This window comes from Salvelinus alpinus, chromosome 15 (assembly GCF_045679555.1).
Source record: "Salvelinus alpinus chromosome 15, SLU_Salpinus.1, whole genome shotgun sequence".
In the NCBI taxonomy this organism is placed as follows: domain Eukaryota; kingdom Metazoa; phylum Chordata; class Actinopteri; order Salmoniformes; family Salmonidae; genus Salvelinus; species Salvelinus alpinus.
Window position 1 is genome coordinate 17,664,103 of NC_092100.1, and position 25,747 is coordinate 17,689,849.

General features: G+C 41.6%; 1 protein-coding gene across 1 annotated transcript in view; it reads right to left on the reverse strand.

The window, feature by feature from the left end:
* Positions 1-7,940: 7,940 nt before the first annotated feature.
* The window catches only part of LOC139540472 (homer protein homolog 3-like), a 35,494-nt gene continuing 17,687 nt past the window's right edge, over positions 7,941-25,747 (reverse strand). The window contains exons 6-10 of the mRNA XM_071344324.1: positions 20,617-20,753; positions 19,043-19,199; positions 12,563-12,676; positions 9,551-9,631; positions 7,941-9,320 (exon numbers count right to left, since the gene is read on the reverse strand). Coding sequence (XP_071200425.1) covers positions 9,135-9,320; positions 9,551-9,631; positions 12,563-12,676; positions 19,043-19,199; positions 20,617-20,753 — 675 coding nt within the window. The 3' untranslated portion in view covers positions 7,941-9,134. The remainder of the gene's footprint in view (positions 9,321-9,550; positions 9,632-12,562; positions 12,677-19,042; positions 19,200-20,616; positions 20,754-25,747) is intronic.

Sequence of the window (25,747 nt, forward strand, 5' to 3'; positions counted from 1 at the left end):
TCCGACGATTTCATACAAGTCAGACAGAAGGAGCCGTACTGTACGATTTACTAAGATATTTTTACATATTAATAAAAGGCCTTATTATATAATAATCCACCTCGTCCTATGTCTCTACTTGATCTCCTGTCTCCAATAAACGTTTTACTAACAGAAACTTGGTAGCAGAGGATGGTTGTTAAAACCTTTTGAATTTGGCCCATAGAAAGTTCAAGAGACAGGAGGCGAGTGGGAGAAAGATTCCAGAAGGAGAGGTGACCTTCCTGCAGGAGAAATTCGGTGATTCATCTTGCCTCAAGAATACTGATCAAAGAGCTCGACAAATATAAGGTAAGCAGAGCCGGTTTAATCGAAATCTGCATATTATATTATAGTCAATTACCCAAATTAAGATCAGTGTTTCTGAGGCTGAGTATGAATTGCTGTTATATTTATGTGAAATTGTTTAGAATCTAAGGCATTGTGTAAAGATATCTGAGTAATAGTAAGACTTGTTCAAATAGTCTGGCACTGGTCCATAATTTATCGACTAGATGTACAGTGAGGAATGAGCTTTATAACGATTCAAATAGTCGGGCCATAACTGATTAAGTGATCAGCTAGGGGTTACCGTGAAGAATCCATAATTTTGCTTTATAACGATTCATATAGTCGGGCCATAACTGATAAGTGATCGGGATAGGGGTTACCGTGAAGAATCTAAGATGAGATCCATATAGTCGGGCAATAGTTGAATTGGCAATCAACTAAAGTGTTACCGTGAGGATCCATAAAAAAAAATTACTTTTTTTATTTATTAATTAATTAAAATTAATTAAAATTAAAATTAGATTCAAATAGTCAGGCAATAGATTGATCAGCTAGGTGTTACCGTGAAGAATCTAATGTGATATTGTATGCTCAAGTTGTGTTAGCGAAATTAATGGTAGAAGGTATTAAACCTGAAACACTCCAAATCAATGTGGGTAATGGAACGTTCCACGAGGCCGATTGCCACTGATTAGCCATATGCTAAATTGAGGCTGTGTGAAAGGGACCGCCGAGTTAGAATGGGTGGGCTGTTTTGAAGCAATTTTTCTGCTGATAAGTTGACTTGATTTTTCCCTCTCGTGCTGCTGGGATTGACTTAAGGATTAGAATTCATTTGATAATTATTCTAGAAGCGCTAGGATACACCATATATTGTCCCAAAAGGACACGTTTGAAATACTTTGGGAAAGTATTTAATTAATTGGTTAGTTTTTGAGTTGAGTTTTTTTAATTAGTTTTTGAGAAAAAATGAGTCCTAGAATTAATTAAATATTTATTCTAGAAACGCTTGAATATACTAATATATTGTCCCAAAAGGACATTTCTGAAATGTTTTGGCAAAGTATTTAAACAATCGAAAAAGTGAAAACGAATAATAACTTTTTGATAATAGTTCCTAAAAATATTATTATATTTAAAATAGAAGCGCTTGATAATACTAGTATATTGTTCCAAAAGGATATTGCCGAAATACTTTGGGAAAGTATTTAATTAATTCGCCAAACATAAAGCAATAAAATTCTTTGTGCACAAGGGGGAGACAGACACCAGAGATAAGACTGTGTCAGCACCAGAGATACATCGCTAGTTTTGGCCAGTGACGGGCTAAGTGCACCAAAATAGCATAGAGCCAGACATAGCTTAACGACAAAATGGCCACGACCACCGTCCCCAAACACAAATTCAATGAATACTTAGATCAGAGAATGAAAGATAGATCAGGGGGAAAGATGCAGTATAAGAAAGTTAAGGTGTGGGAAGGAGTGAGGCTAAAATGGACACAGGCAGGTTACCTCAGTGGGGTGGCCCCATCAAAAGGGCAACTCCTCACTATGGAGAAAGAATTAGAGGAAGTAGTGAAGGAAGGGATAGAAAGTGAAGTTGAAAGGAATAAGAACCACTTATTCAAAAAGGAAGGTACAAAACAGGGGGGGAGAGTAGAGTGGTGATGTATCACTCCTCCAAACTGGACCACATTGAAGTAGGACAAACCACATGCTCCAGGTATGTGGCTGAAGTGGCAAAAGCTATTGGAAAAAACAGCTAATCTGGTAATGTGCCATCCATTGGAAATCCACACCCACCATGGAGTTGCAGCATATCTGATGTGCAAAGAATTCACGTTCAGTACTGTTTAAAAAATAAATAAATAATAATAATAATAATTAAGCAAAAATAACCTTTTGGTAATGGTAGACAGGTTTTCCAAATGGGTCGAGGCAATACCAACAGCACGTGAGGATGCCAGGTCAGTCATTAAGTGGCTGCAGACTGAACTCATACCGAGTTATGGAGTTCCAAGGCAAATCCGATCCGACAAACGGGTCCCATTTCAGTAACCAACACCTGAGACAGGTGGAGGAAAGATTGGGTATTGTGCACAAGTTTGGGTTAGTGTACAGGCCACAATCTCAAAAGCCTCGTGAAACGCGCCAATCAAATGTATGTGCAGGTTTGAAGTTGATTTGGGTTGAAGCCCTGCCCCTGGCATTGATGGCCATGAGAGCCTCGCCAGGTGCAGGCACCCATCTCTCTCCTCATGCTTGGTTCACCAAGGGAGGGAGGTCATATGCCCGCCCTTGATGTACAACAAATTGTAATGTCTGATAATTGACGGAACTTTCTGCAGCTCTCTCCAAACAGATTCACAAGGTCCAAGAAGGGGAGCTGACGAGAGATCCGGCACCACGGAAGGTAAAAAATTGGTGACTGGGTGGGGTTAAAGTCCACAAGAGAAAGTGGCTAGAACCCAGGTGGACTGGACCGTACGAAGTGAGCGAGGTTACTTCACACTCAGTCCAGGTCAAAGGTAAATCAGGCGCACCTTGGCACCACCTCACACATTGCACTCCAGCCCCAATCCCTTCTAGAACACTGACAGAAGTCAGAGCTGATTTAAACAGCTTGAATCCGATTCCAAATGAAGACATTCCTGACTCAGGGGATGCGGCATCAAACTCCGCCTCCCCTGAAAAAGGAACCTCGCCCAGTTAGAGGGACATTTCTCCCTCCCTGGGCAAGACTAGGGATATCTGGCCCCTTATTTGTGATATTCCTCCACACACTCATAACTCTTAGAATAAGTCTGGGGGTGGAGAGCTATACAGAGAATGGACAGAAGATGGCAGTATTGCAGCACTCAACGGTCTCCCAGCAAACGGGGAGCCTGTTTGAGTGCTGGTGACAGAGAAAAAACTTAAAACCAATTCGGAGTAGAGAGAATACGTTTAATAACTTATTCAGGTTAAATTTACAGACTAATGATATTATTGTTATGGATTGGCTGACATGCGATATAAATTTAGCGAAGTATATGGTAAGTTTACACTTTGGAATGGAGAAAGTTGAGAAGTCGATTTTACTTATACGATAGTTTTGCTGCCAAACTTAGTGGGGGTAACTAGATGTTTTGCCTAGAGGCATGAATAAGACAGTCATTTTTGGTATTATATTGGCTAGTTGCTGCGTTCTGAACACAGGTTGAGCGCTAGTAAACGCATATCTTTATTTGAACTATACTAATCTATTTGATAAAAGTACTAAACCTGTATATTTAACATTTGATAATGATTGGCAAATCCATATATTTAACCACAACTTTGAATTTAGCATTGAGTATTATAGGAGGAACGGGATAAAATGTGTACTTTCCCCACCGGGTGAGGCCGTATTAAATTATGCTAGAGAAAATTGGTTGTGTCATTTAGAGGGAAAATGTGTACATTATAGCTTTGAGATACTTTTCAAAAGTTGCTGAAAGTTATTGGTTTTTGTTTAGGTAACACCAGAGAATTCGAACAATAGGTAAACGTATTCTAAACGTGATCTGTTTTCATTATGGGGAACAATGAACGACTCGCAACCTGGTATGGCTGGCAGGGAGTTTTTAAAGGGACAGTACACGTTTATCACAGTTGTGTTACATGAAACATCGGGGAAATTTAAAACGAATGATTTAAGGGTATTATCATAATTATTAGGTTTTGTTTTTGGGGTAAACGTTTGGGTTAAGGGGTTTTCCGTGTTCCCAGAGACAAGATATCTTAAAAGAATACACTCATATTGGAATAGGAGTTTTACTTTCTGAGTTTTATTTAGGCAAGGGACTTTGAGAAGATAAAGGGTTCTTTTGGTATGCCTAGATATGGTATGGAACACGAATGTAGGTGTAACCTTTTTGACCTATTTTCGTTGCATTTTCCGGTGACTTGATCACTCACGGGAGAATGTAGTGAGAATAATGAATTTGTGTCATTTGGGATACTAGTTTATAACTCTTGACCATAAGGTTAGCATTTGTTTTGGCCATTAGAAGATAGAGATAGGTTTATTAAGGTTATGTAAGGACTTTAGAGATTGACACTATAAGACATGTTGTTATTTTTAAATCCATTTGGGATAGATAAAGTCAAAACAGTGAGACACTTAGTTAATATTGCAAAAGAACACATAGTTGTTATTGACTATTATTAGAAAAGGGCAGACAGATGGGTCTACCCCGCACTGTTGAGACCTTGAAGGTTTGAGAGTAGAGTGGGGAGGGTGGACCAGGAAATGAGCATGGTAGGCTGTGAAATAAGAAAGGAGAGAAAGGGTTTAACATATATAAGCAGCACAGATACATTTTAAAGTAGATAAGTCACTTGACAGAGAATTGGAAAAGAATAGATATGAATGTACGCCCAAGGGAGAATTGGATATGCGGCGAATGAAAGGGACGTTTCTATATTATAATGTACTAAGTCATCATTTAGAGTAGGTAAGGTTGATACCTGGCCAGAGCCAGGTATCAAACGGGGGAGGGGTACATTGTGGTCTAGGATAGGATGGGGCCTATTGGATAATAAACTTATTTATATTTAAAAATTTCTAGCTAAAAAATAGGCATAGAAGTTAAATATATAATCAGATAGAACAAATTAGATACTGTTTGTTAACCAAACCTGTATGTCCAAGATTTTATGCATTGCAGGTGAATTAAAGGAGAAGGTGATTCACTCGACCTGGGGGCATATCGCACTTGGAGGGGGAGACACACTGACACTGCCGAATGATCACAGAGTTAAGGCGAAGAACCGTTGCTAATAGAGTTCGGGGATCAACTCCTTAATGAAGAATTACCTGACCCCGACCTTTCCTCACTGTGTACGTTCATAGAAGTGAAAGTGTTGTTTGACCTCTGGCTGATGATGTGTTCTTTGGGAGAGGGTGGGGTTTTACAGGACTGCTGGTAGTCCTGAGCTGTCTGATTAGGATACGATGGGGATGTTACCATCACAGTGCTGCCAGAACCACCACCAGTTCCAATGGAACAGGGTTCAGCCGGCCTCCTCCACCACTTCAAGACCAAGTCCCACACCACCACCTAAGCTCTCCAATCTGGTACAGGTAATAAATGTAAAAGACATCTCAGATAGTGACCAATTGGAGACTGAAACTGGTTATGAGGAAAGGGAGAATATGTGGTTGGCCTACAAAATACTTAATAGAAAGGACTGTGTCGTATGTGGACATGCCAGACCTATTCTGGCTGCTCGCCCATTTGCCCTAAGTAATGGGGAAGGTTGGATGTGTATATTGGAAAGTTTAAGCCAAATTTAACCTTGTGTAAAACTCTGAGTTTTGTGTTCCCAGAAGTCCCTCCCCAGAAGGTACCGTGGGGAGTTAAGGCATATGGAGGATATTACAGCTGTATCACTGGTACAGGTAGGGGTATAGACTATGGGAGGCTCCCTACTACTACCTGCATCACTAATGCCACTATTAACTAGAGGTGTTGCTGATGTATGGTGGATGTGTGGACCTGCCAGGCGGTTGACCCCATTTTTGAAAGGAAATTGTCGTTGCACATGTGTTTTGGCCAGTCTGATACCACCATTGCCTATTATTGAGGTTATAGCTAACCAACTTCTGGGAGCTGCACATGACACAGAGACTCGGTACCAACCCAGGAGACGGCAGAACCGTGACGCTCCTTGGTCCGAGGGTACAGATAACATGCATACCAACCTGTTGGGGTCCCAATAGGGGTCCCCCACGAATACCAGACATCAAACAGGAATGATGGCCTGTGGCATCTATTGCCCAGTTTGGCCCAGCTATTGTTGATGCTAAGCAGAATGCTTGGATCAATTATATCTACTATAATCAACAATGATTTGTTAAACTACACCCACACAGTACTTACAGGGATGGCTGAACGATTGGATGCTACCTCTCAAACCAGTAGACAAAATAGACTAGAACTGGACATGATTCTGGCCAACCAGGGAGGGGTATGTAAAATGATTGGAGAACAGTGTTGCACGTTTGATCCTAACAATACTAGTCCGGATGGAAGCATTTCAAAAGCTCTGAGTGGGTTAGCAAGGTTATCAGTGGAGATGAAGGGTCTTGCAGGTGTGGAGGAGAGTGGACTGTTCTCTGGCTGGGTGGTTGGTTTGGTAAGTATACTACAATGATGGTTACTGGATTTCTGACTCTAGTTGTTGTTTTTCTTATGCTCATGTGCTGTGCTGCCTGTATCATACCTTGTTTGAAGAAGTCTGTTACAGATGTGGCAAGGAGGCTGATACGGAATCAAGCTTTCGCAGGAGAGTGGGCCTGACAGAGGAGGACCCTTGGTTTGCTGTAGTGGAGGTTGTCGAATGAATAAAAAGTGATGTTTGTCCTCCCTGTTGTGAAGGTTTGAAGTTCCCGGGTGGCGACGAGCCCACCTGGTACAGGTTGTATAGAGGGATGGACCTGAGGGTTTAACATTTTCTCGTTTTTTGGTTAATAATGTGGGATTTTTGGACTCAACAAGGCTTTGAGGCGGTCCATGGACAATTGGCAGCTACATCCCTGATGGCATTTCAAAATAGAATCGCGGTGGATATGTTATTGGCAGAACGGGGGGGGGTTTGTGCCATGTTTGGTGAGCAGTGTTGTACTTTCATTCCCAACAACACAGCTACGGATGGGAGTCTGACTGTAGCATTGGAGGGACTTCGTACCCTTAATGGTAAGATGAAACAGCATTCTGGAGTGGACACTTCTATGTGGGACTCATGGATGGATGCTTTTGGTAAATATAAGACGCTGGTTTCCTCTATCCTAGTATCTATTTCCGTTTTTGCGGGCGTTCTTGTACTTTGTGGATGCTGTTGCATTCCATGTGCGCGCACGCTTGCTAGCCGTGTTATCACTGTCGCAATAGACCCTAATCAGGAAAGGGCCCAAATGTTCCCATTGCTTGATGATGGGGAAGCTGGACCTGTCTATCTATTTGAGGACTAAGAAACTTTTATGTCACGTCTCTTGTGAGACGTGAAGAGGGGGAATTAAAATTTGTCTTCTGACAAATTTTATCCCATAGCTTTGTCTTTTTTACTTTTATGTGGGGGATTTGTAAGAAATTGTATAAGATACTGGTAACTTGTTTTAACCACTTCTCAACATAAGCTATTCTTGGCACAACATGCACCCATCCCCACTACTTTGTCAGACCCACACACACATCCCCTCCCCCATGAATAGGGCCTGTGAAAACAAACGCACATGCAGGATGCCTTTGGATGTGACTAGGACAAAGAACTGTGGGAAGGGCCAATGGAAACGTCGACATCAGGCCGAACAGGACTACCCACGACCCAGATCGACCAATCGGAAGGCCAGACGACAAGATCAACCTACTTTGCTTGTTGCCTATATAATCTGTATGTACTGCTTAGAGGGTCTCTCTTCCGACGATTTCATACAAGTCAGACAGAAGGAGCCGTACTGTACGATTTACTAAGATATTTTTACATATTAATAAAAGGCCTTATTATATAATAATCCACCTCGTCCTATGTCTCTACTTGATCTCCTGTCTCCAATAAACGTTTTACTAACACTACGCTCAATTTTAATGACAGACGAATTCCATAGGCAATTCAAGTTATTTAAATTTTTTCATTATCTTAAATGTATTGTGCAGTCCAGTCAGTACAGAACGAGTGTGATACGTGGGTAAGAAAAGTAAGTGCATCTTTGGTACTGCATTTTCTATTGTTAAAAAACATTTTATGGCCACAGTTTTCTCCAGAAGGTTAGAGATGGGCTAGTAAAATGTAAAACGACCATGTTCCAAAAACGAAGAATATAGGCATCATGACGTACACAGAGCAGGTGAATCTTACCGATTATCCTCACATCAATTGTTCGATTAAAATTGATAGTAACACTTCTAGGTAGTCAATGTGCATTTGAAGCAAAATGAGAAACCACATTGTTCAACAGAATACAATTGCAGTTTGTATAAATTAACAAGAATATGCTTTGGTGATGCTACATTACCTACAGAGTACTTGCCAAAAAATACTATTGCTAATTCAACACCTTATTTGTACTTAATACCAAGAAAAAAATGCCTCAAAGTCGAGGTCAGAAGAAAATCACCTGGTGTGCATCAGTGAAAGTTCAGATACCAAGTTAGCTATATATATTGAATCAAGTACAGGACATATTTACTAATAACACTACTTGTGCTTTTAATAAATCTATTTGTAAACGATTGCACATTGGATAATGCGCATAACTCACATTACTGTACTTGGCAAGGTTCTTTGCTGAGTTCATGCAGTTTTGGTGATAAGTCCTCTGCAGCTCATCATTCTGCAGTAACGTCTCTGTAGGATCACCAAATCATTATTATGGCAACTGTTGATGTAATACAATACAGAAGACAATAGAAGTTAACTTATTAATCATTCATAATATTGACAAATGTAAACAATAATTAGGCACCTACATTTAAGTGCAACCCCAGATTCAATTCAACTACGTTTGAAGTTCAAGAACCTCTATAAAAGGAGGTTGACAGAAACATAACCTAACTACATTTACATGAAAATGGTGTAAAGGTCAACAGAACAACATTTAAATAGAAAAACTGACCCTGTGGGTTATGCTCCCAGCCTCCCACCTAACAATATAACTGGTTCTTATGTACAGCTGCAACAGGTGAAGTCAAGGTGCTACTCTCATTCACTGCAGTTATGTGCTTAAGAAAACATTGTTCTGAAAGAGCTTCATTTTCCTTCCTTGTCCATCGCCCTCAAAACTTCTGTCATTGTGGTGCGCTATTTGCTGATGAGCTTGGCCAAGCTCTGTCGCAGGTCATTCAGGTCGTATATCTTGACTTCAAGGACGTCGACGACCCGCTGAACCTCACTCTCCGCCCGTTCCCGCTCCTCCAGAGTGGAAGCTAGAGTCTGCTCGGCGCTCTCCACCTGTTGCTCCAGTTCTGCGTTTCGTGTCTCCAGATCCTAGAAGGTCCACAAGTGACAGAGGACTACAGATCAATTCATGTTAAAATGGTCAATGTCATATCAATAGTTTCCCCCCCCCACACCCTGCTTTTTTGCATACCCTTTGAAAACTCAGAGCCCCTAAAGCGGTTGATAATCACTGGTGTTCAGTATTCACTAGTCTCTTTTATATTCACTAGTCTAGAGAAGCCAAAAATGCATGTTCCACCCCAATTCCCCAAACTCACCTGAAGTCTCTGAACAGCCTCTTCTCTCTCTTTCTCCAACTCATGGATATCTGATTTCCTGCTATGTAGATTGTGGATGATCTAAAAAAGAGACCAGAAATACAGTAATCCTTTGTTTTTTTATTAGGATACCCATTAGCTGTTGAAAGCAGCAGCTACTCTTCCTGGGGTCCACAAAGGACTAGTGGTTAGAGCGTTGGGCCAGTAACCGAAAGATAGCTGGTTCAAATACCCAAGCCAACAAGGTGAAAAATCTGCTGATGTACCCTTGAGCAAGGCACTTAACCCTAGTTTGCCCCAGGGGTGCTGTAATACTATGGCTGCCCTTGTAAAACAACACCTTTCACTGCACCTATCTGGTCAGTGTGTGACAAAAAATAAACATCTAAATATATGTTTTCTCTGAACTCTATCGAATCATAAAAAAAATTATCCACATATTTATTCATTTTTTAAAAAGAGATGTCAAATCATCTCTTGTGTAGCCTGGAAGATTTTGTCAAACTTTGGGACATCTTGCTGTTACTGAAATTTCCCCCATGGGCTCCAGTACAAAGTGACCTTGTATGAGTCATCCTTGCTGAAGTTTTGCTTGTTTAGACTGTAAAAGAATGTGGAGGTTTGAGATAGCACTACAATGCCACAAGGAAACGGATCCATTTAGATACAGTGCCTTCAGAAAGTATTCAACCACCTTGACTTTTTCAAAAGTTTGTTGTGTCATGTTCTTTCACACCGATCGACAAACCATTTCTGTATGGACCTCGCTTCGGGCACGGGGGCATTGTCATGCTGAAACAGGAAAGGGCCTTCCACAAACATTTGCCTCAAAATTGGAAGCACAGAATCGTCAAGAATGAAGCGTGATTCATCACTCTAGAGAACGCGTCTCCACTGCTCCAGAGTCCAACGGCGGCAAGCTTTGTACCACTCCAGCCGACGCTTGGCATTGCGCATGGTGATCTTAGGCTTGTGTGCAGCTGCTCAGCAATGGAAACCCATTTCATGAAGCTCCCGACAAACAGTTATTGTGCTGACGTTGCTTCCAGAGGCAGTTTGGAACGCAGTAGTGTGTTGCAACCGAGGACAGACAATTTTTACGCGCTACGCGCTTCAGCACTCTGGGTTCCCATCCTGTGAGCTTGTGTGGTTTACCACTTTCCGGGTGAGCCGTTGTTGCTCCTAGATGTTTCCACTTCACAATAACAGCACTTACAGTTGACCGGGGCAGCTCTAGCAGGGCAGAAATTTGACTTGTTGGAAAGGTGGCATCCTATGACGGTGCCACGTTGAAAGTCACTGAGCTCTTCAGTAAGGCCATTCTAATGCCAATGTTTGTCTATGGAAATTGCATGGCGGTGTGCTTGATTTTATACACCTGCCAGCAACACGTGTGGCTGAAATAGCCCAAATCCACTAATTTGATGGTGTCCACATTCACTACATGGCCAAAAGTATGTTGAATAAACCAGGGAGGTTTTCCAATGCCTTGCAAAGAAGGGCACCTATTGGTAGATGGGTAAAAAAAAAAAAAAAAATCAGACACTACATATCCCTTTAAGCAGGGTGAAATTATTAATTAGGCTTTGGATGGTGTATCAATACACCCAGTCAATACAAAGATACAGGCGTCATTCCTAACTTAGTTGCCGGAGTGGAGGGAAAACACTCAGGGATTTCACCATGAGGCCCATTGTAATTTTTTAACAGCTACAGAGTTTAATGGCTGTGATAGGAGAAACTTGCTAATGGATCAACAGCATGGTAGTTACTCCACAATACTAACCTAAATGACAGAGTGAAAAGAGGGAAGCCTGTACAGAATACAAATATTCCAAAACATGCATCCTGTTTGCATCAAGGCACAAAAGTAATATTGCAAAGAATGTGTCAAAGAGATTAAACTTTTTTACCTGAGTAAAAAGCATTATGTTTGGGGCAAATCCGACACATTACTGAGTACCATTCTTCATATTTTCAAGCATAGTGGTGTCTGCATCATGTTATGGGTATGCTTGTCATCAGCAAGGACGAGGGGATTTTTTTTAGGATAAAAATAAATGAAATAGGGCTGAACATAGGCAAAATCTTAGAGGAAATTCCTGGTTCAGTCTGGTTTCCAACAAACACTGGGAGACAAATTCACCTTTCAGCAGGACAGTAACTTAAAACAAAATACCAAATCTAAACTGTTCTTGAGTGGCCTAGTTACAGTTTTGACTTAAATTTTCTTGTAAATCTATGGCAAGACTTAAATTGTTGTCTAGCAACGATCAACAACCAACTTGACAGAGCTTGAAGATTAAAAAAAGGGGCAAATATTGTACAGTCCAGGTATGCAAAGCTCTTAGAGACTTACCCCAAAAGACTCACAGCTGTAATTGCTGCCAAATGTGTTTCTAACATGATTAAATCAAGATCAGTGTTTTATTTTTCATAAAGTTTTTTAAATTCTTCTTCCACTTTGACAGCGTATATATAGATCATCGACAAAAAAACAAACATTTAATGCAACAAAATGTGGAAAAGTCAACGGGGTTGAATACTTTCCGAAGGCACTGTAAATGTGATGCCCTATTTTCAGAATGTTTTGGGCGTTGTCATTACTCATAGCACTCTTGAGAAGTAGACCAAGTTTGTAGCTGCTCCAAAATAACTGTACTTTCTCAAAATCTAATAAATCAGATTGTTTGGATGACTGACAGGTTTTCCATAATACAGCTGGGATTCATTTAATCCATCCAATATAGATATACCTAAAGCAATTTCCTTTGAACAAGAGGTAGAATTTACAGTATGCAAAATACCTCTACCAAGGCTTTCTGCTTCCAGATGGGAAGTGCTTTTAAAAAAACTCAAGAACAACTAGTTTCTTGAGATTCTCAAGCAGAATTCTTTGTTTATACCTCACTAGTTTCTTTCAACGGCACTGTCTAGAGAGCCTAGAAGCCTGGCTCCTTGAGGCTAGCAGTACCTGGTTGCCTAGAAGAGGGTCAGAGCCCCAAGCCTTACCTCGTCTTTTGCTTTGAGCAAGGCTTCCAGCTCCTCCAATGACTGGGTCAGCTCATCCCTCGTCTCAGACCCACTGGGACCAGGCAGTCCACTCTGAGCCTCCAGCTCTGCCACCTGCAAACACACAACAACAGAGAGTGAGAGACAGAGGGAAAGGAAGAGAGAGAGAATAACACTAAATAAGGAGTTTTTCAATCCTAGTGTACATGCAATGACAATTCTAGTGTACATGCAATGGAACATCAGTTCCTCTCGGCGGTCAGCTATAACTTGTTAAAGGACCACAATAACACAGAATACATCACTATAGAGACATTTTACTAATTGCCAGAAGGGTTTTAAATTAAGGTTTGCAGATGTAGACATCAATTCGACCTACTTGTATGTGTTTAACATAGAAATTGACTCAAAATGTCTGAATTCCACATATACTCATGTGGTGAGTTATTGTGATTAAAAAGGAGGACAAACCATTTACCCCTTGAAGTCATAACTCCACAACCAACCCCCCCCCCCAATTCAATTATTTTCACTTTAACAGACAGGAACATGGTTAGAATCGTACAACAACAAACTGACTTGTTTAATGAAAACTGACTGGAATTTTCATGGGTTTGTGCTCAGCCTTCGCAATTACCATCTCTTAATTTGCATCTCCTCTGCATATTCATAATGGAACTTTAAGATTCCATATCATGCCATCCATCGGAGCTCAAGAATACTGCTGTAGGGGTATCTCGCATTCCTATAGGACCCAACTCCATCCTATCAAATCCATGTGACAATAACTCAGAGGGAATGATGTTACTGCTTGCGCACAACTGCCCTCATATCACCGCTGACAATATAGAAAACAGACCTACTGATCAGATTTCTGAAACAACTATCAAGTTGCCTTGCAGGAAAATTAATAGGAGCCTTTACCCACCTAGATAAGAGGAATACCTATGTAAGAGTGCTGTTCATTGACTACAGCTCAGCGTTCAACACCATTGTGCCCTCCAAGCTCGTCACCAAGCTTAGGACTCTGGGTCTGAACGTTGCCCACCCTCACCACCTGGTGTCGGCCCATCAGGAAGTCCAGGATCCAGGATCCCTCTGCAACTGGATCCTGGACTTCCTGATGGGCCGACCCCAGGTGGTGAGGGTGGGCAACGTCACCTCCGCCACGCTGACCCTCAACACAGGTGTTCCACAGGGGTGTGTTCTTAGTCCCCTCCTGTGGTCCCTGTTCACCCACAACTGTGTGGCCACGCACAACTCCTACACCATCAATAAGTTTGCTGATGATACAACGGTGGTAGGCCTGATCATCGGCGATGATGAGTCACCCTACAGGGAGGTCAGTGACGTGGCAGTGTGGTGCCAGAACAACAACCTCCACCTCAACATCAGTAAGACCAAGGAGCTAATTGTGGACAACAGGAAACGGGAGGGGCAAGTACGCCCCCATCCACATTGACGGGCTGTAGTGGAGCAGGTCAATAGCTTCAAGTTCCTCGTGTCCAAATTACTAAAGACTTAAAATGGTCCAAACACACGTGCATAGTCGCGAAGAAGGCGTGACAGTGCCTCTTCCCCCTCAGGAGGTTGAAAAAGTTTGGCATGGGCCCTCAAATCCTCAAACAGTTCTACAGCTGTACCATTGAGAGCATTTTTACTGGCTGCATCAGTGCCTGTTATGGCAATAGCACCGCCCTCGATCGCATGACGCTACAGTTTGCCTTGCAGCATTGCCTTGCAGAGGCAGTTGCAGTGCGTTCGTTGTGGTGCATTTGTTGGATTTATCGAACGTGTGTGTCAAACTGTATGCGTAGGCGGCTTGACAGAAATGGTGAATGTTGAACTTTTGTTGCATACATATCCAGATGATGCTGCGTACTATTTTGCGCAATAATGCTGTCGGTGTGTTCGAAGCATCACTGGGGCCGAGCTCCCTGCCATCCAGGACATCTATATCAGGCGGTGTGGTAGGAAGGCCCGGCATTCGTTAAAAATATAAGGTGGCAGGTACCAACCAGAATCAAACCACCCAAGCCATAGACTATTCTCTCTGCTTCTGCACGGAAAGCAGTACCAGTGAATCAAGTCTGGCACCAAACAGGCTCTTGAACAGCTTCTGATCCCAAGCAATAAGACTGATAACTAGCTAACAAAATAGCTACACAGACTGAGTTAACCTTGTATCTTTATTGACATTTTATTTTTTGCACTGTCTTTACGCACACTCCCTGGGCCCTACACACTCACTCCATCATCTGCTCACTCTCATACATTTATAATGACTCTACACTCACGCACACCCACTCACATACAAGCTGCTGCTACTCTGTTTATTTTATATCCTGTTGCCTAGTCACCTTACCCCTATACATACTATATCTACCTCCATCAATCCAGTATTCCTGTACATTGTAAATATGGTACTGGAACTGACCCTGTACATAGATAGTATGCTTACTTACTTATTGTGATCTTAATATTTATTGTGTGTTATTGCATTGTTGGGTTTTGGGTTTGCAAGAAAGGGATTTCACTGTACTTGTGCATGTGACATTGAAACAAGTAAAAAATACAATATGGTAAAATGAGCAGAAAAGAGCTTGTATGGCCATTGTTAGCATTGTGAGAGAACCAACAGATGGGCTTTTAAAGCATTGTGTGCTCTACCATCTCTTGAGATCGTTTGTCTTTACAGAGGACGTACGCCTTCGCTCCTACCGCGTCTCAGCTACAGAAGTGCAAGGCAAGAGATGAGAGAGCAGGCTGGGGACCAGAGCATCCCTGCAGTGTCAGAGATAACGCCGAAAACAAATCACCAGAGCCCTCATTTAACAAAACTAGTCTACTGCTTCGAGAGCTTGGAGAGGAAAGGGCTTACTAGCCAATGGCTTCCATAGCCAATGGCTTCTCTGTTCTTCCTCTCTGGTGTTTTGTCTTTTCCTCCCTAACTAAGGCAAGGAGGAAGTAGGGTTTCCTGTCCTAAAACTGCCTTCCAGCCCTGCCAAGCCCTGGAGAAATGGTCTAATTCCAACCACCTGGTTGACTTTGTTACAAAAGGCAATAACCTTCACTTTGTTGGACTGAGATGGATGTTGTTCCCCTCAGTGCCTGGAGCTAAAATATGACTGGACAGCCATTTTTCCCAGGCAGATTTGTTTCCGTGGTACTTTAATCTGCCACATGAAAGAACCTCATTAAGCTTGACCAAGGGCACATTTCTATTTTTTGAATTAAATTATGCAAAACACATTTCACCCTCTGATTATCGAGCCACGTCAACAGTAATATCCCCGAAAGGAATAAACATTGTATCAAACCAGTGGTGTCCACAGCTCTGATAGGAAAAAAATTGGATGCCACGGAATGAAGGGTACCGTAACAGTTTTTCTTGGGTTGGGTTCATTTCAATCCTGCCCACATGCCCAGAGCTGGCAGCACCCAAGTGATCATCAATTCACCCATAGTCAATTTGGTTCGACATTCGATATCCCTATGGGACTAGTTAGGGACCATCAGTAAATTACACAATGTGCATCAATACAAACTATAAATTGACAATATTTTAAAATGTCAATACAAACTATAAATATTGAAAGCATTTCATGAAACTACTAAAAGTTGTGCAACATGAAAATATTGGCCCCTAACTAGCCTTAGAGATAGGCTATCTAATGTTAAACAAATTTTGCCATGGTCCCACACACCAGCCTGCTGAAGCTAATTGGTGAAAGAAGTTGGCTAGCATTAGCTAGCCTAGGCAACTCCAAGACCAGATGGGTACTATAAGCTTGTATCCTCATTGACCTTTTTATTTTTTGTCTCTATGCACACTCACAGGGCCCTACACACACACACACTCACTCACTCCATCATCTGCTCACTCACACAACATGCACATACATTTATACTGACGCTACAAACATGCACACCCACCCACTCACTCACATACAAGCTGCTGCTACTCTGTTTATCTTATATCCTGATGCCTAGTCACCTTACCCCTACTTATATCTCCCTCCATCACTCCAGTATCTCTGTCACCTTACCCCTATACATATCTGCCTCCATCACTCCAGTATCCCTGTCACCTTACCCCTACTTATATCTCCCTCCATCACTCCAGTATCCCTGCACATTGTAAATATGGTATTGGAACTGACCCTGTATATAGTATGCTTAGTTACTTGTTGTGTTCTTCATATTTCTTATTTTTCTAGTATTGCATTGTTATTGATTATTACATTGTTGGGTTTTGAGTTTGCAAGAAAAGCATTTCACTGTACTTGTGCATGTGACATTAAAACTTGAAGTTGATTTCCTTGGTCCTTTACTGTGATGTCTTACGAGATCAGCTTCAATATTGATGATTGTGGGCTCTATCAATCAATGTAATTTTTTACCATCATTTTTAATCCCCTTTATTTATTTTATCCCCCCCCCCCCCACCTGACATGTAGTTAAATAATTATACATACATTCCTAATTTCCTCTTTCTGCAAGAGTTGGATTTTCCCCCACAGTGGCCAAACCACCATTTGTTGTGATCTTAACTCCAATGAACCCATCTTTCCCAGAATAATGCCATTTTGTTATTTCCTTTTGCAATACATTCCTCCATTTTACTATGATGTCTTACGAGGGTCCTGAACCTCCCTATGTAAAATTTCTACTGATATTACCCTAAAAATAAATACATTACCCAAGAGTATAATGATATTTCCCGTTGACTGATCGTGGTTTTTCAGATCCCCTAACAATACAGTTTACAGGTCCATCTGAACCCTGACATAATGACATAACAACCATTCAGGGACCAGACTCCAAAAGTGATTCACCGATGGACAGTACCAGAAAATAGCAGAGTCTGCACAAGGCTGACTGTTCAATGCCCCATATATTGAACGTTCTTTTTGTAGCAAAATTTGTTACAATAGCTTAAATTGAAAGGAACGGGTTGATGTGCAAATTGTTGTTTGATATTGTCTCTTTCAATTTTGTGGCAGAGCCACGATGAGTTGGATATAATTTTATATTGAGCATACACCTCCATACACTATTAGTTGCTTGTGTGACAATTATACTATCCTTGTTTACAATGTCCTTTATAAATATTATACCCTTCTAGTACATGTTTTTCTATCAGTACATTGGAGTTTAGCCAGTGGGCTGTAATATTAGATATCCCTTTTCTGGAGGATGAAATTGCATTTTTTTGCCAACTCTGTATGACTTTAAAAAAGGAGGATACTTTAAACATTGGCAATTTACACCGAAAATGTAAAAGTTTTAAATCTGCAAAAAGGCAAAGAGCCCACTCTTAAACATAGGACGGGCCTCTCTTAGTCCCTATTTCTGTGTGTCCGACAGTTTGCCATTTATATATGAGTAATTAAAGCATGATTGTAATGGATCTTTCAGTAGTTAATCAAAAGTTTGATACATCTCTATTGGAATGCCATTAAAACAAGGGGTTTCCCCCTTCTAGATCTGAAGGATTCGTTGCCATAGAAATGTAACTGGCTAAAAGATGAGCCACATTTGTGGTACCGGTTATCTCAGATTTGAGTTAGTTATCTTGTTAACTCCTCAAACTACATTCATAGCAGTTGCGGTCGGTACCGTTTAAGATTAGAGGACACTTTATGGAGGACCATCCTACCCAGTGAATAAAAAAATATATATATATTGTTTAAACGAAACAAAAAAAGTTTGCCTTTTTAGATAAAACTATACTAAATACACTGAGCATACCAAACATTAGGAACTCCTTCCTAATATTGAGTTGCGCACACCATCGCCTTTCTCTCTCTTTGAGTCAACATTTTACGCAGTGCTAGCTAGCTGTAGCTTATCCTTTCAGTACTAGATTAATTCTCTGATTCTTTGATTGGATGGACAACATGTCAGTTCATGCTGCAAGAGCTTGATAGGTTGGAGAACTGTTCCGGAAGTCGTCATAATTACTGTGTAAGTCTATGGAAAGGGGTGAGAACCGTGAGGCTCCTAGGTTTTGTATTGAAGTCAATGTACCCAGAGGAGAACGGAAAATAGCTGTCCTCCGGCTACACCATGGTGCTACCCTACAGAGGGCTGTTGAGGCTACTGTAGACCTTCATTGCAAAACAGTGTTTTAATCAGTTATTTGGTGGTGTGATTATATTTAGTATAGTTTTATCTAAAAAGGCAAACTTATATTTTCCACTATTTTAAAAAAATTCACTGAGAAGGACACCCACATTAACCCCCCCAATCAGGAAATCTAGCCCCTTTAACTGCCACGGGACCACTGATCTTAAGTAGATCATCTGCTGTTGCTTTGAGAAGGATCTCTCTCATGGTCAGGATCCTACTTCTAACACCAACGTGGCAAAGGGTTACCCATTCTTAAACCTAATAATCAACCATTATGCATCTAGATCTTTTGTAGCTGGGACGCAGACAGCCAGAATAGCAGTGGTCTGTCGCCATAGCACTTACCTGATCTCGGAGCCTCTCAGTCTCTTCCTGATACTCAGCCAGCTGTTTCTTCCACTCCACCACACCAGTGTTAGCCTCGTGAAGCGCCGCCACTAGCTTAGCGTTGCTATCCTGCAGGGTGAACAGCTCTGCCTCCAGGTTAATCTCACATATGGACCTGGTGGAAAAAAACAATCAGAAGATAAGTGTACCATGATTAGACAAATCAGGTCATATTCAGGTTTAAAGTATTGCTCACCAAGTGATATACAGAGCTATTCAGGGGCTTTAGCATGCCTGAATGTGGGACTATTAGATTCAACGGACAAGAGCTTTTAAATAACATGAGGGAGATGGGAAAGTTACACCAGTCTTCTAAGACCACCATCTATGGCCACAGGAAAAAACACCCTCCATACCATTTAACCGCCTGCCAACTACCAACCAATTCACCATAGCAACAGGCACTAAAAAACATTCACTCATTACATGCAAGAAAACGACAAGGAGGGGCTGCCAGAGAACATGGGGTGTCAAATTGTGTTTTTGTGTGCTTGTGCGGGATGGAGGGCAGACTGGTGTCTGAAAGGCTCTGTGGTAGAGCCTCATTAATGACCTTGTTTTAAGTACACATGACTCAGCCTCATTCAGTAGTCAGTGGGATCCTGTCAGTGGGTTCAACCTCCCACTGACAACAACCTCCACAATAGGAGAAACCGTACCGGCTTGAGCCATGACTTGATTTAGCTAGTACATTTCCACAGCTAAAACACAGCCCATTCTGTACATCCTATATAGAAGTTATTATCTAATGGTTTGCTTAAAGCAGTAATGTGCTTTTCTCCTGCCATGCATGCTCCAGCAGCATGTGTGTGGAGTTCCAGCCACTTAGGCCTCATATACTGTATATATCCAATGTTCTTAAAAAGGCTTTGCATCTGCCATTGTGATTACATTTATGCTTTCGCATCACAAGTCACTGAACTTTAATCATCATTTGACACGTTAGCGCAAACGCTGCCCTAGAAATTAAATGGGGAATGCACACTATGCCTGGCGACACAATGTGATATCTGCTCAGTGACTCACTAGGCAACGCAACAGTTGCATGACAACACAAGACAGTGTGTTACAATAGGCTACATTAAAATGTTACATTTAATAAAATGTCACACTATGCCACATTCTGGCACCAGCTAATATGGGTTTAAAGGTGATTTGAAGACACCAATGTGACTTCACAGAGATAGTGGCACATTAATAACATTTGTAGAAAGATAGTGTGTACAGTATGCTTTTCTCATTCATATACAAGACATGGGAAGTCTACAGTATATTTATTTTACCTTTATTTATCCAGGAAGTCAAATTGAGGTCAGAAGACCTCTTTCCCAAGGGGGACCTGGGGAAAATCTCAATTGCATACTCATGTCCTCTCTCCTGGGTTTTGAGAAGGAAGTGAGGAGAGAGGACGCGAAGAGTATGCAATTGAGATTCTCCTCTGGCCATCGTATAGAATGAGTACGGTGGCACAATGGAAGTAGACCTGACTAAGAGCTGTTTGGATCTCATTGAGCCTTGTTCCATAACATTACCCTTCAGACAGCATCTTCTTGATGCGCTCCTTCTCTGACGTCAGCTGCTCCATGTCGGCGCTCTTGCTGCGGAACAGCTTGTCCTCGGGCCCATTGACAGTCAGCAGCGGCGGCGAGTGGCGGTCCTCTGACAGCTCCTGATGACATGACGGATGTGTCATCGAAATGGGTTACCTGTCAACTCCAATCCTACTGCATGTCCAACTCTTCTTTGTTGAAGCTGCTATTCTGAAGCTGACCACAAGTACTCTACATTATGAAGGGTAGGGGTGGCCAATCAGCCTCCTGGAGAGCTACTGGGTATGCAGGTTTTTGCTCAAGCCCTACCATCTAACACACCTGCTTCTACTAATCAGTGGCTCATTAAGACCCTGATTAGCTTAATCGGGTGTGTTACAGCAGGGCCAGAGAAAAAGCCAGTGTACCTCAGGAGGATCCTGTGTGACTCAGTTGGTAAAGCATGGCACTTGCAATGCCAGTACTGTGAGTTCGATTCCCATGGGGGACTAGTATGAAAAAAACAGTATGAAAATGTAGGCACTCACTTCTGTAAGTCGCTCTGGATAAGAGCGTCCGCTAAATGACTCAAATGTAAAATGTAAGGAGGGTTGGTCACCCCTGATACAGGGCATCACCGAGTTAACAGCCTAAGGATTGGTTTAGACAAACCAGGTCTCACTTGAATATGTTTTAAATAAAACTGTAACTGCTCTATTAAAGTAGTGAATGAACAAGTAATGTGTCCATCTCATGTGTCTTTCTGAACTAACACAGACAACACATAAATAAAGAAAGAGAGATCTCCCTATCTGGTAAATTGGTGCACCTGTTAGGGTAATTAAGAAGCCATAAATGCTTAAAATAAAGATGGAGCATATCCTAGTGTTCCCATTAAAATCTAATAATTTGTTGTGATCTGAAATGGGAGAGAAATGACTTAATGTATATTTGTCATAGCTACTTCCCTGCCAGTTGGGGTATGACTGGTTCTTAAATATGACAGATACAGGGTAGCTCAGCGTTTGTGATGTGAGCAGACATGTATTGTTCTTGAGGGACATTGAAACCTAACCCCTCTTGTTAGCACAATAAAATGACAGCAAGAAGATGAAAGGCTGTCGCTATACTGTACATTCAAACACCTCATCCAAACGACAGGGTGGCAGCAGAACTCCATCTGCCAAAATTAATTAGGTCATTCTCAGCCACCATATCCGTGGCACAGGTTCAAAGTTGAACAGCCAACCACGTGGAGCCACACAGCTGCTAAACGCAAACAGACTGAGAAACTTCTAGCCTATTGTGAAGTTAGCTTTTTTTCTTGGTAGACCAGCTCTCATGTCTCATTTTGTGTTGGCAAAAATTAGCTATGGCTCAATTACACTCAAGTTTGTGAAACCATTTTCCTCAACATAGGCTGAGGAACAAAATCCAAACAGCTCCAAGCTCCCCCCAACAAAAAAACAGAGATAAATTGGTTCAAGTCCATCTCTCTCTGTTTTTTTCTCTGTGGCCAGATAGAAAACCAAACATGTCCTCGACAAGTGCGGAGTGCCTCTGAGGCATTGCACCCCTACACTCAGAAAAGCTTGTATTATTAATTTGTCTCAGAGTTGTCCTGTCTGTATTCCCCCACAGTGTTCTATTTTTACGGCCTAGCCACTCTCTCGCTATCCTTACAGTATCCAGTATATGGATAACAAAATGCACAAGGCCAGCATTCAAACGGAGCTGGCGCTAGCTAAGTCCAGAAGAGAAGAGCAAGAAATCAAAGCTAAGACAAGTCCACACACCAAAGTATATGGCTAGGGAGCACAGGTCTCTAAATTATTCATACTGTGGATCATGTTTCGGTAATAATGGATTATGCATTTCCAATACTTTCCCCTCATCATTGACTAACGCAATTCAATTGGAGCAAGCGCAAACATAAGACAGATACATCCTTATTTTTAAAAAGGTCCAATGTTTTTATCTCAATACCAAATAACTTTTGGGTAACAATGAAGTACCTTACTGTATTGTTTTCAATTAAAATGTTCATTAAGAAACAAAAATAACTTCTTAGAAAATAGCAATTCTTCAGACAAGAATTTTGCTAGGACTGTCTGGGAGTGGTCTGAGTGGGGAGGGGAAGACTGAAAACTATCTGTTATTGGCAGAGAGGTTTGGAACCCTCTTTCTTATTGGTCTATTAACTAATGGTGATGTCACCAGGCAGGACAAAACTACATCCCACCACAACAGGCTGAAATTTCAGGCAGTATTTCCAGCTCTTAAACTAAAAGGGCATTATAATAATTTTCACAATATCACATTATTATTCCAACCTCATAGTGTGAAATATAGCTATATAAAAACACAGGAAAATCAGTTTCGACTTCACTAGAATTTCTTATTTTTAATGCTTTAAAAGCAGGATAGCTAATTAGGGTTGGTGTTCAAAGGATGATATCTCAAGTGGAATATTTTCCCTTTAACTGTACAGACAGATCATATTTGACCATGGGAATATATCCTTTCTTCTGTTTCCCTATGCTCTCCAAATCTGCCCTCACCATACTGTAACTGCATTATTGAGAACAATGGCTCATTGAAACACTTCGAGGTTTTCTAGGACAAGAGGCTCTGAACTCCCAAGTCCCATTGAAAATGCATCATGAAGTAGGCCATCTGGGGGACGTGATGGGGACAATGCCTTTGGAATAAAGAGCAGTTAGTGTGCTGTCTCTGTCAGTCGGCAGCAGATAGAAGAGCGGTGTAATAGACATGACACTCACCTGAGAGATCTGTGAGATCAGCAATCCCATGGTGCATCAGTGGCAGCGTGGCAGAAAGGGGGGGGGGGGGGGGGCAGAGTTGAGAAGAGAGAGATGTGTGTTTTCATGAACAGAGATTATTATTATTTTTATCTACCTATCAGCAATATTTCAGTGTAAAGCTTGGTTTGCTCCACTGCACACCATTTTATACAAATAAAAACAACAAAGATAGAGTTGCTGGTTATGCTTTATTTCAGTCTGCTATTCACTTGATATGTAAAATGGTAGTTACTTTATATACTGTGAGATTCCTTGAAATAAACACTGCTATATTTAAGCAATAAGGCCCGAGGGGTGTGGTAAAGTATATGGCCAATATACCACAGCTAAGGGCTGTTCTTAAAAATGTACTATGCTTTCTCTTGCACACTCATCTTCTCCACATCTATCACCCCAGTGTTTAATTTGCCATGCTGTAATAATTTCGCCACTATGGCCTATTTATTGCCTCGCCCCCTTATCCTACCTCATTTGCACACACTGTATATAGACTTTCTCTATTGTATTACTGTATGTTTGTTTATTCCATGTTTATTCCATGTGACTGTATATTTGTTTATTCCTTGTGTAACTGCGTTGTTTGTGTCGCACTACTTTGCTTTATCTTGGCCAGGTCGCAGTTGTAAATGAGAACTTGTTCTCAACTAGCCTACCTGGTTAAATAAAAAAATTGGCAATTCCGCCACTTTAACCTAATATTTATTATCTCCAGCACCAAACCAGTGTACATACAGTATGTGAAAACAGCGTGTTTCTATGATCTGTCATTAAAAAGATAAGCTCCAAGAAAATGCTTCTCTGTGACATCACATGTTAGGATTAAAAAAAAAAAATTAAAAAAAAAGTGATTTTCTAAACCCGCCAATGAGATTCTAGCCAGAGGGATGGTATTTTCTTGCTTCCCACACTGTTTTTAAAATGTAACTTTTGATGATGTCATATGATAGACGTTTTTAACTTAATATTTTTTTCTACAAAATTTTGTAATGCTCCATTTTCGCATACTGTACACCTCATGGCCAAAGTACGTGGTCACCTGCTCGTCGAACATATCATTCCAAAATATCAAATCAAATCTTATTGGTCACATACACATGGTTAGCAGATGTTAATGCGAGTGTAACAAAATGCTTGTGCTTCTAGTTCCGACCGTGCAGTAATATATAACAAGTAATCTAACAATTTCACAACAACTACCTTATACACACAAGTGTAAAGGAATGAATAAGAATATGTACATATCAATACATGGATGAGCGATGGCCGAACGGCATAGGCAAGATGCAGTAGATAGAGTACAGTATATACATATGAGATGAGTAATGTAGTAATGAAGGGTATGTAATCATTATATAAAGTGGCAGTGTTTAAAAGGACTAGTGATACATTTATTACATCCAATTTTGTATTATTAAGTGGCTAGAGATTTGAGTCAGTATGTTGGCAGCAGCCACTCAATGTTAGTGATGGCTGCTTAACAGTCTGATGGCCTTGAGATAGAAGCTGTTTTTCAGTCTCTCGGTCCCAGCTTTGATGCACATGATAGCGGGGTGAAAAGGCAGTGGCTCCTTGATGATCTTTTTGACCTTCCTGTGACATCGGGTGGTGTAGGTGTCCTGGAGTGCAGGTAGTTTGCCCCCGGTGATGCGTTGTGCTACCCTCTGGAGAGCCTTACGGTTGTGGGCGGAGCAGTTGCCGTACCAGGCAGGTGATACAGCCCGACAGGATGCTCTCGATTGTGCATCTGTAAAAGTTTGTGAGCTTTTCTGGTGACAAGCCAAATTTCTTCAGCCTCCTGAGGTTGAAGAGGCGCTGTTGCGCCTTCTTCACCCAAGCTGTCTGTGTGGGTGGACCATTTCAGTTTGTCCGTGATGTGTACGCCGAGGAACTTAAAACTTTCCACCTTCTCCACTACTGTCCCGTCGATGTGGATAGGGGCCTGCTCCCTCTGCTATTTCCTGAAGTCCACGATCATCTCCTTTGTTTTGTTGACATTGAGTGTGAGATTATTTTCCTGACACCACACTCCGAGGGCCCTCACCTCCACCCTCCACCCGTCTCGTCGTTGTTGGTAATCAAGCCTACCACTGTAGTGTCGTCTGCAAACTTGATGATTGAGTTGGAGGCGTGCATGTCCACGCAGTCATGGGTGAACAGGGAGTACAGGAGAGGGCTGAGAACGCACCCTTGTGGGTTCCCACTGTTGAGGATCAGCGGGGTGGAGATGTTTCCTACCCTCACCACCGTCAGAAAGTCCAGGACCCAGTTGCACAGGGCGGGGTCGAGACCCAGGGTCTCTCAAAGCACTT